At 43.2% G+C, this 19093-nt stretch overlaps 1 protein-coding gene across 1 annotated transcript in view; it reads left to right on the plus strand.

The window, feature by feature from the left end:
* The first annotated feature begins 6314 nt into the window (after positions 1–6314).
* Lgr5 (leucine rich repeat containing G protein-coupled receptor 5) overlaps positions 6315–19093 on the plus strand; it is a 130312-nt gene continuing 117533 nt past the window's right edge. The window contains exon 1 of the mRNA XM_005358047.3: positions 6315–6980. Within this exon, the coding sequence (XP_005358104.1) occupies positions 6766–6980 (215 nt within the window). The 5' untranslated portion in view covers positions 6315–6765. The remainder of the gene's footprint in view (positions 6981–19093) is intronic.

A 19093-nucleotide genomic window follows, 5' to 3' on the forward strand; every position in this document is an offset into this window, starting at 1 on the left:
AGAACGAGATAATCTGTAATGGTGGCATGAAACTTAAAATTCAAAATGTTGTCTCTTGTTAAAGACCAGTGAAAACAAACAGGCTGGGTTTATTAAGCCACAAACCTAATAACACTCAACAAAAGGTTTCTGTAAAATTTAATAGCTGTAATCTGGACAGTGCTTCACCCTGACTCATGGGCTTCAGCAACAATGTTTGTGCAATATGTTTTCCCAGCTCTATGAGACTGCAGTTGCAGAAAAATGCTACTATGCTCGCTCAATTAAAATGCACCGGACGCATCCAAATGCGAGATTTGGGGAAACAGGCTGCTCCAAGCTGTTTGTTTCAGTTTATGAATCGTGCACATCCTTGGAATTAAATCTTTAGGTAGACACTTACATTTCTTCTTACTTTTACAATTCCAGGTCCATAGCTCTGTCTCTCTGTCTTTTCCTTTGCCTAAGTGTACTTACTCTCTGGTATTTCTTCTCTACTATTTGAGAGTGTTGACTCCTAACATACAAAATGTTTTCTAGTACTTTTTCTTAAAAGTTTGCCAAGAACCTGAGTACAGGAGGAAGTTGTCTGTAAAGGGGACTTTGTTCACCAGTGGTCACACATCACCTAAGCTGACCACTGACCCATTTTTCCCCTCTCCAGGTTATGTTCTTTCAGTGTGTGAATACCTGTATTTCTGTTATCCATGTCTATGTGTGTGCTTGTGTATAGAGGCCAGAAGTTGACACTGAATATCTTTCTCGATCACTTTCCTCCTTATTTCTTTTGAGACATAGTCGCTCCCAGCTTTGGGTTGACTGATTGACTACTGAGTCTCCCCAGCCCCAAAATTACAGGAATGTGCCTACATGGTTGCTGGGGGGCAAACCCAGGCCCTCATGTATGAGAAGCACATTACTGACGAAACCATCTCCCTTGCTCCGGGCTTTGATCTTGATTAGATCACCCGCTCTTTCCTTATCCAAAAAGACATCTTTTCTGCCTTGATCTTTTTCTTCTGAAAATAGATATTCCTCATTGTGCGGATGTGGACATGTCCACAGTCCCTCAGCTAAAAAATGTCAAAATCATAGATGTTACAAAATGCGGACTTTTGAAGAGTTTTTAAAAATTCGTTTATGTTTAGAATGTTGTGTCCTGTGTTTGTACAAAATCCTCAAATCAGCTCTGGGGAGGCACCCTGTAGACAAACATAGCTGTACTCCTGCAGAATTGGAATATTTACATGGGGCAAAGACCACAAAGAGACCATAGCTCGATTTGAAATCGGCTATCACATATTTCTCACAAAAGCTCTCCCCACCTGGTGTGGAGATTTTATATTTTCAGATGAAGGATTAAGATACTGCTGAATGTAGCTCCAGGGCATGTCAGGGAAGCAGCTGTAAAGGGGGCTCTTGGTGCTTCATCATTTTGGAACACAGCCCAAGTTTGGCCAGAGTCCTGCCGTTTAAGGGCAAGCATGTGAACAGCGGGCATATGGAAGGGTTTGTGTGGATACTAGGGCAGTATGTGGAAGAATTAAATCACATGAATGGGCAGGAACATCATTTAATTCCAAGTGTTTGCTATTTATTTTTTCTCATTTTATTCTTAGTTTGAAAAGAAAATCTCTCTCTGGTTTCCATGTGAGTTGGATTGGACACATGTTCACAGGAAGCAGGCAGCATGGCAGTGGGAGGGAGGTTCATTATCAGACACGAATTAGACAAGAGGCTCAAAGTGAACTGAAGAATTGATAGTATCGGTCACCACTGTCCTTTCCTTTGGAACATATGGATGCAGTTAGAGGTTGCCTTTATGTTTGATAAAATCAAAGGCAGATCCAATTGATTTTACATAATGGGCTATTTCAAAGTAATGAATTAACTGAAGTAATGTTTTCTCACAAAACAAATAATTCCCAAAGAAAATAGATCTTTATTCTTAAATCCTCTTCCTCCCTTCTCAATTAATTAGACGTCGTTGGTCAAAGGAAGTGAAGAAACTCAGCATTAGCCTGATTAGATCATGAATGTAAAATGAGGCGGGCAAATAATGGGCTCTATAGTCTTCCGAACAAGTTAAATAAGTCCATAATAGCCCACCAGTTGTGTAAACACCATTTCACTATTCTTGTAAAAGAAATATTGACTTACCTGTTAGCTAAAATTATCCCAGCATGCTTTGACTAAGCTTGTTAGTAATTCTCGTGGCACATGTGCGTGTTCTGAGTTGTGGACTTCCACTGAAGATTAAAGAATTGGGGAAGCATTCATTTAACAAACCCCAGAAAGCAGGACATGTTCCAGACTATACCTCACTGGCATCAAGGAACTTGAAATAAAGGGTTTTTTTTTTAAATAACAACAAAAAAGGGGAGAGGTTTTTCCATGCTAGCATGAGATAGTCCATCACTCAGTAGCTTCTTAATATTGACACACTTTCCAAAATCATAAAAAAATGAAAAACATCAAACAAAAAGTATCAAATGAATCTAGTTTCACCCTGCTAACCTTATTATTATATTGAAAGAGGGGTGCCTTTCTCTGACTCTGATATGTAATTAGTTGTTGAGAGAAACCAGAAAAGAAATATATGCATATACACATATATTATAATGTATTATATTACTGTTGTTAAAGTTATCAATACATTACTATAGTATATTAATATTATTATAATATAAAATTATAATAAACCCAAGGTTCTATCCAGGTTCTAAAGTTACAAGGAAAAGGGCACAGGACTTAATAGCAGAGGGTTAGAATTTCAACTCCAACTCCCCAACATACTGGCCACCATTGGGAAAAATTCTCACATTTCCCATCCTTAAATGTCAAATGAGAATGACAACCTCTCTTCCCAGAGCCTAGTACATGCCTAGGGCTGAGTCAATGTTATTGGTCATTATCAGTCACTATGACATTCTTATAAATTAGGTGGTATTTTCTAGAAAACAAATCATTATTCACATGTCTTATTGAAACTTTTGCTGCGAAGGGGGGGTGAAAGTTAGCTGTATTTTCATCCTTATTGTTAAAGCATAAGTAATTAACATACATTCATTCAAGAAACAAAATCCTATCAGCTATAGCATTCTTATCTTCCAAGTGCATGGTTCTCTTTTCCAGGGTTGTCAAGAACTTGAAGAACCATTAGCCCCTTGGTGGTCCCCATGCTTTCAAGTTTCCCATTGAGCTGGATTGAAAATTAACTGTGGATGAGCTCTCACTCACTGACTGAGTCAAGCAATTAGATAAAACACTGTGTTCATCTACTTGGTGTGGATGATAGGGAGCCAGTGGCTTTAGATCCAGGTGTCTAGAAGGTAACCTTGGGAATTCACTTCTCTCCTTGCTGGATAGTAATGCTGTTTATTACCCCTAAGATTTCTCCCTAAGGCAGAAGCAGCACCTTCCCTGAACTTGGGGGTTCTCGTCCTAGAGCGTATGAGGTTACCATGAGGATACTCTGATTCCAGGAACCATAAGAATCCTCCAGACAGGCCCACGCCATTCTCCTGGAGTCACGTTTCCATCCCAGGACAAGAAGGCGGAGCCATAAGGCCAGCCAATATGGTTTGGGAGGCAGCTATCTAAGGAGAATTATGGAGTAATCTTACCAAAGGAAGATAAATGTTGAGTATGTAAAAGGAAGGAAGGGAGACAAGGAAGGAGAGAGGAAAAGAGGGAGGGAGGAAGAGAGAAGAAGAGAAAAAGGAAGATTGAAGGAAGAGGTAGTTGATGTGGCTTCCCCCTGCTCCATTTGCTACAACTGTCTTCCCTTTTTCACCCAATCAGAAACCTTCCTGTCCCACCTGCACTTGCTGACACATCCCTCTCCCCACAAAGAGGAAATCACTGACAGTGTGAAGATTTGGTATAGGCCAAGTTCTAGACACAGTGACATGTAGGAATACTCCAAAAACGGTAAATAATATCCCACCTCTTTGCTGGGAATGTAACTGAGAGTTGGCTCATTTGGGGTCTGTGATGAAGCAAGTTGAAACTGGAAGAATATAGATTCACAGGCAGTTCTGCCTGATTCCTTCCACAACAACAAGGCTCTACTCCTTTGGGTAGAATTGACATCATCAAAGGACGTCGTTCGGTGTTTTTTAATGGATAGCACAGCCGTTTCTGCACACGGATGTTGATGAATCAGTAGTTCCCTTGGTTAAACAAAACATTTGTTTGTTCAAGACAACCTGGAGGAAAACTACACTAACCATCACTGTTGAATTTGTATTCAGAGCATGTTAGTACTTTAGATGCGCCATGAGTGAGCAAGGATAACTTGGCCCTAGAAGGCTGCAGACTTCCCAGTTGTCTACAGATATCTGTGGACAATTCACAGAAAGGATAAGTCTCTGGATCTATTTGTGAAACAGTCAGGAGCTAGATTTTTTTTTTTTTACTAATGGAAGGAAGATAGGCTATGAGTGGGCATTCTCCAAGTTTAAGTTTGGAGGGAATGGCTGAGAGAGACAGAACAAACCAACAAAAACTGTGAGAATGGGCAGAGGACAGGAGTGATGGATATTTTATGAATTGAGAAGGAGATGAGGGAAAAGAACAAAATGGGGCAATGTGTTGATTTTCCAGAAGCCAAGACTAACTCATGGCATGGCCCTCATTGGTATTAATTAGTTCTTTCCACATCCTGGGCCATTATTTGATGTCTCATTATTTGATAAATGAGAAAGGTGAGAAAGAACATGCCTATGATCTCTTTCTCCTTCTCCCCCCTATCTCTGTACATCAGTCTGTCTGCTCCCCCAACTCTTATCAAGAAGAAACACAAACTTACTGACAACTGAACTCACCCAAGAAAAGTCCATGTCAGACGACAGGTTCAAATAAAAGAATATGTATTCATATATACGCATATCAGGTGAATATATATTCTTTTTTTATTTTTTTAATTTATTTATTTATTAAAGATCTCCGTCTCTTCCCCGCCACCGCCTCCCTTTTCCCTCCCCCTCCCCCAATCAAGTCCCCTCCCTCCTCACCCCAAAGAGCAATCAGGGTTCCCTGACCTGTGGGAAGTCCAAGGAACCCCCACCTCCATCCATTTCTAGTAAGATGAGCATCCAAGCTGCCTAGGCTCCCACAAAGCCATTACGTGCAGTAGGATCAGAGACCCATTGCCATTGTTCTTGAGTTCTCAGTAGTCCTCATTGTCCGCTATGTTCAGCGAGTCCGGCCTCATCCCAGGCCTTTTCAGACCCAGGCCAGCTGGCCTTGGTGAATTCCCGATAGAACATCCCCATTGTCTCAGTGTGTGGGTGCACCCCTTGCGGTCCTGAGTTCCTTGCTCGCGCTCTCTCTCCTTCTGCTCCTGACTTGGACCTTGAGATTTCTGTCCGGTGAATATATATTATTATCTATGTATCAGAGGAATGAATGGGCAAGTTTGGCAATCACTCTAATCTGTTAAACATATCACATGCATAAAAAAAAGGTCTTCCTGCTTATAAAGTTCAATTTGTAGAATAAATCCCATTGGACACAGGCTAAGAAGCAATTTTAGGTGGACTTCAAAGTGGCGAGGGTTCCCTGCCCTCCTGTGGTTCAGAGTGAAAACTCCATTGCTGAGAGTTGGCATGGTAAGTAGGCTTAGCCTGACATCTACGGCTGTTCACTCAGGTGCGAGAGAGGTCCACTTTTACCTCACTGAGGGCTAGTCTAGGAGTCAGAAGAAGAAGAAGAAAGAAAGAAAAGAAAAGGGGGAAGGAGGGGAGGAGAAAGAATCTGGAATCTTCCACAAAAAAACAGCCTGGGTCTGTTCAGCATCCCTTCATTAGAGGTCATTGCCGTGAAAATATCGCCCCCACCCCCAGGCCGCTGCCTTTTAAAAAGTCACTTTGGCTGGCCTCCCTGTGCCGGGATGAATTGGGAAGACCCTGGAGTGCCGGCCTACTCCTTTTATTTGTTTAGCGATGTCTTCAGAAGGCTTTGATTTTGAAACAAGAGCGAGCCAGACAGCGCCTTGACGGGACGATCAAAAAGGCCACCCATCTTCCCGGGGGAGTCTCGCTCTCATTCCTTGATGACTATCTTTCTGATTAGATTTTGGTCTTTTTTAGAAGCGCTGCGTGCATCCCTCCGGTTATCTGACATGGACTTGGAGGAAGCCTGCGTTATCTATCTTTCGGCCCCTAAGTGTCTGCTTATGTTGTTCTGAAACAGGTCCCCTCAGTTCTCAGCTCTCTGTTGCGGGTACCCAAGAACTGTGAGGGTGGGTGCAGGTGGGGGTCCCCTGCCCGGTCTGTGACTCAGTGCTGGAACCCACCCCTCAGAGGCGTACGTAGTTGGAGCGCCCAGCATTCGTCAATACTTAGGGCTGCCAGCCGGGGCGCAGCCGGGTCCAGGGAAAGGAGAGGGGGTGGGAGGGAGGAGGGAAAGCGAGGCCGGGCTCAGGGGGTGCCTGGAAAGCTGGGCTGCGCTGACGTCACTGGGCGCGCAATTTGGCTGGAGCGCTTTAAAAAAGGAGCGTGCGAGCGGAGATGCTGTTGCGCACAGCTCAGACCGCCTGCAGCAGCAACAACCGCTCACCGCCACTGCGGCGACTGCAGCGAGGGGGCCTCCAGAGGCTGGTGTGGCCACAGCGCGCGGCGCGGTCTCCACGGAGCTACTACCCGGCAGACGCCCGCCTGGCTGCAGACGCCCGGTGAACTGCAGAAGCCCGTGAAGAGGCGCCCGGAGCGTCTAGGTCTGCATCAGCCCAGGCTCTGCCCTCTACAGGCTTCCGGCTCGCAGCTCTCAGCCTCGGGCACCATGGACACCTCCCGCGTCCGCAGCATGCTCCTGTCCTTGCCCGCGCTGCTGCAGCTGGTAGCCGCCGGCAGCCAGCAGAGGCCGGACACGATGCCGCGGGGTTGCCCGTCACACTGTCAGTGTGACCTGGATGGCAGGATGCTGCTCAAGGTGGACTGCTCGGACCTGGGGCTCTCGGAGCTGCCCTCCAACCTCAGCGTCTTCACCTCGTACCTGTAAGTGTATCCCTGCCTCTCTGCAGACAGAGGACTTGGGGGAATGGGGGCAAACCATGTCTGGGGTTTCCGGGTGCACGCCTGCTCTAAAGGGGCCGAGTGAGTTTGCCAAGGGCATCCTGACCGGACCTGTTCCGGCCTCCAGAGAAAAGCACGTGTCTCTGACAGCCTCTCCTGGCTTTCTGTACCCCAGGAGAAGCCGCTGGAAGCGCACCCGGGTCAAAAGCTGGTGCACAAGCAGCTTCCCATTGCAGCACCTGGCAGGTCGCGGGACCAGTCCCTCCTAATGTGGGCATTTGTGTGCAGAGTGAGGGGTTTGTGCTCAGGAAACCTGGAACCTGGGGGCAGGCTGCCCTACTGACGGCTCACGGGCGCGAACTCTGCATCAGGGCTGTAAAACTTTCCCTGCTAGAGAAACCCAACTTCTCCAAGCCCGGGGGGGGGGCGGGGAGGGGGCTCCTGCTCTGCATTCCCGCACCCGAGTGTGATGTAACCTTTTTTCTTTTCTTTTTTCTTTTCTTTCTTTTTTTTTTTTTAAACAAAGTGATTAAAATGTGGCAACCACAAACCCCGATTAGAGCTGCCAGAACGTTATCTTTACCTTTGGCTGGCCGAACCGCCCTTTGAAGTGCCGACGGCCACATTGTAATCTTTAACCATCTCCTCCCCCGCGGCAGCAAAGGGAAGTGGGATGAAGGCAGCCGGGCTGGTAAACAGGGGCACCGCAGACATCCAAAGGGGGTCCTGGAGCAATCTATCAGCCCTTGGGGGTTCTCACAGTTTTTCTGCCCCTGCTACTGCGTCCAAATCCCCGATCATGGAAATAAGGCTTAGACTCCTTTATAAGGTGGTCTCTGAGAAGCCCAGGCAGGAGGGTAACAGGTGGTGGGGTAGATGAGGTGACTCAGAAGAAACCCAGGTCTGTGGGACCAAGATAAGTAACTCCTCCCAACTCTCCCCTTCTAATCTGAAGCCCTGTTTCTTGGGGCCCAGAGACCAGAGATCGAGGCTACCTTGGGGGTAACCCTATCTCTTACACTACGAGGTGAAATTTGTGGGCTTTAATTTTTTTTTTTTTAAATCAAGACATTTCGCTGAACCCATCCCAAATCCTGTATTGCCAGTTTCGGCTTTCTCTGATGTACCTTGGCAGGGGCTGACTGAGATGTTTGTGAGTTCATTTTTCCCTCTGGTTAGTCGTTTGAAGGAAAGAAACACGAGGCTTGCACAATGTTCCCCCCGTTAGGCACCGAGTGCTTTTCTGGAGACAATGAAGGACAGAAAATATTGTTCAACCTGTTTTGATATTGAGTCTTATTGAGTCTCAAGAAAAAGACCAGCCTCCTAGGTTTCCGTTTTTGGTGCATAGCAGACACCTCCGTGTTTCAGGAAACCGTTCGGGTCATTTTTCTTCACCTGGGTAGAATATAAAATGCCCTCCCCACTGCCCGGACAGATTTCCCTTCAATTGAACTCATTATACATAGTGATGTGTGTGTGTGTATACATATATATATATATGTGTGTGTGTGTGTGTGTGTGTGTGTGTGTGTGTGTATATATATATATATATATATATATATATATATGGGATAGACTTCTGCTCTGGGAAACAATCATTCTCTCATAATTTACTTTTCCTTCCAAACAGCTGGTTTACCACAGAGTTCAGCATGCTTCCCTTCCCCCAGCCTTCCTAGTTTAACCACTACCCAGTGATTCAAGGATAATGTGTTCTCCAGTATAGCTCGTTTCTGAGGTCAGTTTGGAGATTGCTTTTTAGAGACTAGACTATTCTTCCCCCCACCCCCGCGCCCCTAAGGAAACTGGGCTATAGGCATGTGCAATGAGCACCCCCTCATACACATTTCAAGTATATGCATACTGAAAAACAAGCATCCACGATAAAATATGCAAACAAGTTGATAAAATGTCAGGTTACTTTTTTCTCCCAACTGAAGGAATGAACATTTGTTGGGCTTATGTTACGAAAAGCCTAAAAATATTTTTATGCTATTTCCCATATACTTCCAATGTATTTAATTACATCCTTCTCATCTCAAAGTGGCAGCCGCCTACTGCCCTCTGTCCCTCACTATAGACAACCTCTGCGAGTCAGGATGCTATTAGGAAGGCTGTTGTCATTGTACTCTTGTGCTATTTGTCGACATCCTGTGCCCCGATGTAAGGGAAAGGGCTGTCTGTGCCTTCTGAAACATTTAACTCCTAGTGTCTCTAAACAGTGGTAGACCTGTCTCTCACCTTGTGTTTCTGAATTGGTGAATACTGAACGTAGCAAGCCGTCCTAACTGTGAAAAACCTGCCGGTTCTTCCTGATTTCTTTTTTTTTTTTCTCCTTCTGGGCACAAAATGCCAGCAGCGGCGGCATGCCCTTCACCCTGGGTTGACTATTGAGGTTTTCTGTTTGATAACTCAAGGGTCTTCTGTACAGACTTCGGAGTAAATGATGCCCTCTTTTGGTTCCCCCTAGTATTACCTGAACATTTCTGACTGGGCTATAGATTCCCAATGCAGTGGTTCTCAATCTTCCTCATGGTGTGGTGACCCTCCCTCCCTCCCCAGCCATAAAATTATTTTCATTGCTACCTCATAACTGTAATTTCCTACTTTTAGGAACCGTAATGTAAATACTTTTGGAGATAAGAGGTTTATTAACAGGGTCATGACCTATAGGTTGAGAGCCACTGTAAAGGGTATTTTCTATTTATTGGTATTCAAGTAAATAAGTGTGCCGTTTCTTGATTTTTTTTTTGCTTTGAAATTTAAAATTTTGAAATATTTGAATGGGAGCGTTAAAATAATGATCTCACTGCCCTGGTACACAATAGTAATTAGTGACCCAGATATTTAGGTGGCGTAGAAGGCTGTCTCTTACTGTTTGCAGTATGGTATCACCGTTTATTTAGTCAAAATGTTATCTCCCAGTAAAGAACAAGCGTTTTGTTTCCTTCAAACAGACTGGCTGGCAAGTTCCAGCTATAAACATTTGCCAGCTAGATTGGCCATAATCTGATAGCTGACAAAAAAAAAAAATCCATACAGGTAAAAGTTTCCTAGCCCTCTTTATACAAAGCACAAGCGATTTATGCACCATTTTATGACCTCCCTTCCCAGAAAATGCAAAGCCTAAGGCAGCCTCTACCATCACACTAAGTGTGCATTCCCAATAGCTGCAACACTGAACATCACTGGAAACTGGACGTTTCTCCTTCGGCTCTTTCCTCTCTCGCCCTTTTCTCCGTCGACCTGTTCACCCCTCATCCACTCCCATTGCATATGGGCCAGTAAGGTTCACTCTGCAGAAAATAAGACACATGGAGAAGCTAAAACATAAAGTAGACAATAATTGTGTACAATGCTTAGTTCATCTCATCGGCGATCGGTCAGAAGCAAAGTGGTCCAAGCTAGTATCTCATCTTCTTGTGTCGAATCATTGTAGAACATCAGATGTGGTAGTTTTCCGAGCAGGGTCATAAATGTAAACTTCTGCGTGCTAGTTTAACTGTCCTTCATCTAGTTACTGTGGAACCCAGGTAGACAGAAGGCTTGGTAAGCAGCTTACTATAGTTAGCAGCCTTTCCTCGCTAGCCCCCAGAAGCTCTTTCACTTTTAAATGAAAGCTAACCCTTTCTTTAGTTGATGCTGAACAGCGTGAGCATGCGGCCCACTAGCAAATGTATGCTGTAGGAGCAAAATAAATCAAGAGAACGTTTATAGTTTTTGCAGTTTGGTTGCTTCTATGTATAATTAATAAAACTGGTCTTACTAAGAGCTAATCAGAAAAATCTCAACTATATCGTGTATGACTCTAGGTTTTTACATGGCTGAACACTTAAGATACAGTTTCAAAATTAAAGAAAAAGTTTCAGAATCTTCTTCAAAAATTGCGTGATGTATCTCTGGTTCTGCTCAAACAAAGACAAAAATTTTTTTAAGTAAAAGAAAATGTCCTTTAGAAATGGTTTCAGAGGGTTTCAGGTATGTCTTCCAATTTAGATCAGATGCAAAATGCATACCGTTTGCAGTGGCACGTGCAAGTGTTTACATCTGTCTAAAGGAGAGTAGTCATAACTTCCCTGCATTGTAATGGAGTTCTCTCTTTCCCAAGATCAGGGGCTGTGAATCCAGGAGAGATTTTGTTATGGCAGCAACTATGGATGCTAAGTGACTGGATTAATCTAAATAGTTTTGAAATGGCAAGTTATGAAACAATGTTATAACACAAATTCAGAACAAACACCTTACAGATCGTGTCCAGGATGGTGTGACAGAGTTGGTGAAGCCTCGATGTGTATACAGACTAGCGAGATCTCCAAGGTCTTTCCTTCTGGCTGTATTTTCTTCTAAGTAAAAGCTGCTGAAGATGTAGCCATATTAGGAGACATGAATGAAGAAATAAGGTCCCAATGGCAGCATTCGCCCTGGAATATGCCTAAGGACATTCAGAAGTACAAAACTTGTCTATGACATCTCATAACTCAGTTTTTAATTTGAGCTGATTGTTTTGTATGAAAATAACATTGAGCAAGCAATCCCATAAAAGCATCAACGTTAAATATGTTACAGTATATTTAGTTTTGAGCTGATACCGAATTTTGATTTACCTTAGTAAAATTCTTCATATTCTATCAAACTGAAGTATTTGACTAAATTTTAACAATAAATTTAAATATGCTTGCAGTTAGCCTAAAGCACATGCCATAGTACATAAATGAAAAACTACAGTAAGCCCTACCTTGAGCAACTTTGTTGCATTTTATTTTGTTCAAATATTCACATAAATTTAGAATAAATCTAAGAGGCACGTTTCCATGTAAACATCTCCTCCTGCTGATATTTTTGATAAATGGAAGTCTTCACAAGCAGGCAAATTCCTCCAGTATCCAATCTCCTCACAGCTGCTGCACTGTTTTCCCCGTAGAGCCTTGTTTGGTAGCTGAGAGATGTGACATACACAATCGCTAAAGCCACACTGACAAGTTTCAGGGGAACGAAGCAAGCTGCTGACTCTCGCCACTTGGTAGATTTGGTGGATTTACATTGGAGCTTGCATTTGCCTGGGAGTTCCTCCCCCCAACACACACACACACACTCCACTCTTTCACCCCCGGTGGCTGCTTCAACTCACTCTCTTATTTCACGTTATTTTCACAAACTGGATGCCCAGTAGCTGTGGAAAAGGAGAGTCCATGAGTTACAATGGAAAACTAGTTATGAAAATTTTATAATTCAACATTAATTTTGTTAGCCGTAAGTTATGTGGTGGGAAGTGGGTCATTCCTATCTTAAAAAATGTCTTTTCTCCCATCTCTCCCAGTTAAACTTTTCTGCTACAGTAGTTGAGCCCAGTAGGGAGGCCTTATCCGAAAGTAGAGGAAAAAACAAGAATTGTTGGATTTTGGAAATGGAATGACATTGCCTACTGAGCACAGTGAAAGACTCGCAACGGGGTTAATATTAGTGGAGGTATTATTTAAAAGATGCTTCCTCTGCAGGAATCTTTCTTCGTACCCCATATAATTCTATCCTCAATGAGTACACTTGGAATGGAAGACACTAGAGTGTCTACTCTGATAGATACAAAGGAGCCCATCCATGATGGCAAGATCATCCCCTTTTGGCTAAGGGGAATACTCCAGACACAATTGCATGACGTCTGCCCTGTGCTCTACACTCTTCATTTGGCTGCAAGCTCCTGCAGGGAAGGAAGTTTTCTCCTACCTGTCATGTCAATGCTTGGCTTTCAGTCAATATTCAACAAATATTTGTAGTGTCGAACTTAGCATAATCAGCTGCATTAGCTGCTGGAATCCCAGTGGCAAAAATGGACCAGAAAAAGAGAGGAGCGGTGTACAAGTACGCATGACCATTGCCCGGTCCCAGCTAAAAAACAGTGAAATTAAAGTCAGCTCACATGACGCAGCAAACTGTTTCAGAATGCATGAGAATGAACATATGCAGATTACATTGTTCATGCTGACTGTGCAGACTGTTCTTTCCAGGAGGGCAATTAATGAAGTCCTAGTAGCAGAAGTATCCCTCAAGGACTTCCAGAGCAAAGTGCAGTTTTGATTCCCCCTAAAACGAGCATTCTGGTTCACAGTATAGGGCCAGCTATCAACTTAGTAGGTACATGTCCTCTTTCTCACTACCTCAGGGGGATTGTTCTTGTCTCTGAGTCTGAGTAGCTGGCCAAGACTGACAAGCTGATGAGTTAGCTTCCAGGCAAGATTCCCGTGTTTGTTTGTTTCTGTGCCTGGATCTGTGGGTTGAATCAAGTCGCTGCCTTCCTTGAAATTATCTCTCAGGTGAGCATTATGAACCCCCTGAACAGGTAAATCTTTTATTCTCAGAATGATACACGATGAATGGGTGTTACAAAAGTGCCCAGATGGCTTCCTATGGTCCGAACAGGGAGCTATTTCTCTAACATAGATGACAAAAAGTGTCATTACCCAGTTTAACACGAAGATCAGTGTGATGTGGTCTTGCGAACCAGCTAGAATCCCGTTACGTTAGAGACAACCTCCTCCTTAAGACAAAGAGCCTTGCCCAAAGTGCGTGTTTGGCTTCCTGAGGCTTTCAATTCATTTGCTATTGCAAACCTGACATACATTAATAATGGGTGACTATAACAGCAACATGATAAACCAATGAGTGAAAATTTCACTATACATTATAGTCAGTATAAAAGTCCCCCCACTAAATAAGCGCCTATATTTGGAAAATATCAGATTCATTGGGGGTACAGTCTCTAGGGTCCCTTAGGATGCTACTCCTTTGCCCTAAATTTGCAATTAACTTAATTAATTAAGTAATCTTTAAAATTATATAGCAATTACTAATTTTCAAGTATTTCACTTCTTATTCACGCGTATCTGTTTTATTCCTCCTGCCGTCAGAGGGAATTCTGCTTCATCTGCTGACAAGGACTGTCACCACAAGGAAGGGAAGCGATCTCATGCACACAGCACACACCCCCTCACATACCAATACGAAGCGCTTCCCTTTGTGCTCCTTGCTTGGCGGAAATGATACAGACGGTCATTGACAGGGCATGGCAGTGGAGGGACAACCCAGGGATGCTGCCTGTCTGAAGGAACCTGCAGTTTCAGAGGCTGAAATGCAGAAGACAGTTGTCCTGGCAAAGGGAGCCTAACTCCAGCTGAGAAGGCGTGCTCCGAGCTGACCTCCCAGTCAGCCTGCCAACCAAGATTAAGCCTCCCTCAAGTGGATCCTTGTTAGCCCAGCCTTTTCCCCACTGTTGCTCATCTTTCACAACTGGAAGCCAAGTGTTGCAAACTGTTACTCAATTTTGCAGCCAAATTCCTTTGTTTCCTCCCCTTTCTCCCTCCCAACACACCTCCCCCCCCCCAAATACACATCTCATGGTGACTAACATTATGAACACATCTTCTTTCTAAATCCACACTGAATAGAGACTCTAAGAATTTTTACATTAAAAAAAACTGTACATACACTTGTCTCCCCATTCCAAAACCTTAGTCAAATAGAACAGGGATGTCTATTTGCTTTGATCAAAAAGCCACAAGAGTGTGTTTCTCAGGAAAGTAGAAAACCACTCATGATCTCAAGTGGAAAAAATATAAAAAATTTGCTGAATATTTAACCTTAGTACATAACAAAGATATTATTTTAAAGTTGGTTGGTTACTGTGGGCTGTGCTAGGACTTTCATTGTGTTGTGTTTGGGTTTACTCGATGTTATTTTAATGAGTTTATTGGTTCAGCACACAAAATGCCACATGGGGCTTGAAATTTTTAGGTAATAAATTTTTCTTATGAGCGTTTGCTTGAAGGAATTCTGTTATATAATCTGTTGATCTTTAGCTCCACGGACACAAAAGTAACTGTCCTGTTTCTATATACATAGAAGTAAGGAGCATTTGATTATGAAAGCCAAATAAAACTGTCTGTGGACAGAACTGCATTGTTCAGTCATCTTTTATTAATAGACATCACAGTAAACATCGACTTCACAGTATCTGATTAATTTTCAGAATAAACTTGGAGTCATCTAGTAAAGTCTGAGATGAGAAATCTTCGTTTTCGTCTTCATATTTCCTGTCATAAGGTATCCCTTAGCCAACATGCCTGCAGTTGGCAGCAGGCCTCTTCTATGGTTGTTACACTGTTGACTGCCCCACAGAATAAACCAAGCAAAAGTTGACCAGAGAGGAGAAAGGGCCAGCTAAGGAAATGGGCTATGAAAGTAGCAGAACTAAGAGACACCATGAGTGGATTCCACCAGACAACTGTCGTTGGGGTGGTACATCCCGTTATTCTTCCCCATCCCTTGTGGTTGGTGACAGAGGACATCTTCCTTATCTCTGACACTTGCCCTTCACCTCTGGCCTTCAGACTCTTAAGTGCAAAAAGAAATCTCCTAATATCAACTCTACGTGCCCCAGAATTGGAGTCGTTGATTCCACCTTGGCAAAGCTACATCTATCGCTCTCCCTGATGTAATCTCAGCTTCCACAGCCCCTGTGCCCAGCAGCTGCTCTTCTCTGGGACTCTCTGCACAACAGAACACAGGGGAAAGTTCAAGTTCTTTTTTTCAGTCTTCAAGCTCGGATAGCAAAAGGAAATCCTGGTTAAGCCCGATTCTCCCAGGATGTAAGCATATCTCGTTTGGAGAACTCAAAAGGTTTAGCCATACGATTAACTGACAGCAAGTAACCCAGTTCCACCTTACAGCTGCTGGCCTTCTAGCAAAACATCAATTTCCCCAGGGTCTTAACCACTGTGAGAAGGGCTAGGTCTGGTCCCAGATGACTATGATGTAGTAATTTGATGCCATTTGCCTTAGCTGTAGAAATATCCCAAGACAGAAATACTGGGAAGGAGCAGCTCACATTGGTAGAGTTATGTGAATTATTAAGAAAAACCAATGCAGAGCTCAGAGGAATAGCCAACTATATTTATAAAAAAATTTATAAAGAATTAAAAGGGGAGGTGACAAGATGGATGAGCTTGTCGCAAAGCCTGAGGACCTGAGTTTCATGCCCAGGACCCACATGGCAAAAGGAAAGAATAGGCTCTCCACAGGAGTACTGCGCAGCCCCTCCCCCAAATAAATAAGTATAAAAATGATTATAAAATTTTAAAGCTGGGCGGTGGCGGTGCACGCCTTTAATCCCAGCACTTGGGAGGCAGAGGCAGGCGGATCTCTGTGAGTTCAAGACCAGCCTGGTCTACAAGAGCTAGTTCCAGGACAGGCTCCAAAACCACAGAGAAACCCTGTCTCTAAAAACCAAAAAAAAAAAAAAAAATTAAAGCTTAAAGTACTGAACAAAATATTTTATCCACAAATTACCAGGCTGACATGCCGTGGTCAAATCACATAGCGCAGGGTTGAAATGAGAGCGTTTTATCAGAATGTTACCTTTTCTCTCCAGGTAGATTGAATTAAAATCACTGTGATGGGTTGTAGAGGATTTTGATGAGGCAAAAGCCATGTTGACCCCGGGAATTTAGAATCAGAAAGATGTGGAAAACCAGAGAATCCAACTAACACTGTCATTTCACAAGTGACACACATTTGTGTTCAGAAGCAAGCTGTGTTCCTCAGAGTATACAACTGGCAAAAATGGACCCAGAATCCAGGTCTCCTGAAAACTTCACACCAGTGTCCCCTTTCTGGGCCATTTTGTTCCAATTTTCAAATGAAATTTGAACTCTTGGTTTCCTAGGTGATGCCAAGTATCATGTTGCTTACATCCTATGACATGGGATTGTGTCTAAGCATGTGCCTGAATTTTAACATCGTTAAAGGTAGAAGCAGCTAAACATGATGTTTTTAAAAATCTGTAAGGCAAAGCAAAAAAAAAAAAAAAAAAAGCAAACATAAATCCCTCAGATTTAGCCTAAAGGACATGGACCTCCAAACTTTCTGCTCATTTTGGTTAAATATGTTTGTTGTTATTCACAGTACGTTTATGACCTTAACCTGACCAGATGGCTCTTGTCATCGATCCTGTCTCTCCCTTGGCTCTGACATTGGATCCCTTTCCAGTCTTCTCACTTTTTGCTTCAGAACTCACTAGCGTTATTTCATCGGTCCTGAGCCGTTTTTTCTTTGCTGGGTCAATGGGAGCCACAGTCAAGGCTCTCAGGGGCCCATCCTTCTTTGCTGCTTTCTCTGCCTTATACCAACCTTGATGCTTGTCTCTGTGCCCGTGTGTAGCCTGTGGTACGCCTTCACCTTGGAAACTGCGAGATACTGTCTTTCCTGTAGCAGATGCACCCTGTTCTGTCATCCTGATCATACCTGCATCGTATTAGAAGCTATATTTGAGAAATACCCCCTTGCTCGTGTATGCCTGTTCGTGGGTTACTTCAAAGAACACATGACTTGGTGACACGAAAGGGAGAGAGAGCTTAGCTTTCTTTCGGGCGGCCAGGTCCTATTCTGAAACCAGTGGTTCGTCCTACCCTCATTGTGGCGACACCCAATCATAAAGTTATTTTCGTTGGTATTTTGTAACTGTAATTTTGCTACTGTGAGGGATTGTCTGTTTTCTGATGGTCTTAGGGGACTCTTGTGAAAAGGTTGTGCCCCAAGGAGTCACGACCTCTAGGCTGAGAACCACTGACCTAACCACTATACAAGACTCATACTTTGTCCTTTCTTAAGTATAAGGTGCCTTTTACTTTTTTTTTTACCACAAAATAAATGTATAACAGAGAAAGAACTTGCCAAAAGAATGTCTGCTGCAACCTTAAACTGGATTGGCAAGGAGGGTCTTCCCTCGACACTTTGTAGACTGCCTTGTTGGTAAAAGATCAACACAGAGAGGAAAAGACACTTCAAAGATGTTATTCATACATGTATTCCTAGCTCAATGGACTTCCCAACAACAGTAGAGAAAATTATTATTATTATTCCCACCCTAGTGGTAAGATGATAAGATTTCTTGAGGATGATCGCAGGCCTATGTTAAGCGACTTTGGCAAGTGACTTTATGTTTTGACCTTTCATCTGAAAACTGAGCATCATAATACCTACCTTTTGGGGTTGTTCTGGAGATCAGCGGAGTAATTCATACCCCTCACTGAAGCTGCCTTTAGATCCATGGTTTCTCGACATGTGGGTGGCAACCCCCACTATGTCAGATGTTTGCATTATGGTTCGCAACAGTAGCAAAATTGTAGTTAGGAAGTAGCAAGGAAAGAATTTAATAGTTGGGGGTTTCTGCAACATGAGGAGCTGAATTAAGAGGTCTCAGCATTAGGAAGGTTGAGAGCCTTCCTGATTTAGATGCTGGATGCTACTGTTTTTTTTTTTTTTTTTTTTTTTTTTTTTTTGCTGATATTACAGTGATCACACCGCCTTACCTCTTCTTTTGGTACCTAAAATAGTTAAGTAATTTGACCTGAACTTTTTATACAAATGCAATTTTCATGGGATAAAAATTGACAATGTTCAAAGAGAGAGAATAGCAGAGTCCCTAGTAGGTCTAGAAGAGAAAGGAAAAGAAGCAAAAGGGGACAATTTCCAATGGTCTGGTTATTGCCAGCATTTGTTAGAAATGAAAACATCCTTTTATCTCTTATCCTTTGGATCAAACAGATAGAAGCCTCTCTGTTTTGAACAACGTTTTATTTTGGCAGGTAGCTGTAGAGGTGTGCAAAACGTCTCCAGGATTGGTGACAGCTAAGTGAGCATTTTACCTCAGAGAGCGGACTGATGGCCCAGTATTCCAGATTCTTCCCGGATTTAATGAATGCCTTCTTGGCAGGATCCTGGACCCCTCTACAGAAAAGATGAGCTTCTGCTGGGCCAGTCAGCAGGTCTAAAATGAAGAGGGGAAATCATGTATCTTCCTACATGTAAAAAGATAATTCTTAACTCCCAAGTAGGTGAAGAAGGAAGTTGTATAGCAGGAGGTGCATTTATTTTTCAAAGCCCAAAGGAGAACTTAGCCACACCTCTAGTACTCGTTAGCCAGAAGCACGGATTAAAGAAGGGGATTCTGCTGGCCTAGCTTTTTAAAACTCAGCTTAAATCGTCACCAGAGCAAAGAAGAGCAGAAGATAGCAAAATCCAAGTGATTTCAAGTTGGAAGG

The sequence above is a fragment of the Microtus ochrogaster genome, chromosome 24, assembly GCF_000317375.1.
Source record: "Microtus ochrogaster isolate Prairie Vole_2 chromosome 24, MicOch1.0, whole genome shotgun sequence".
Taxonomy (NCBI): domain Eukaryota; kingdom Metazoa; phylum Chordata; class Mammalia; order Rodentia; family Cricetidae; genus Microtus; species Microtus ochrogaster.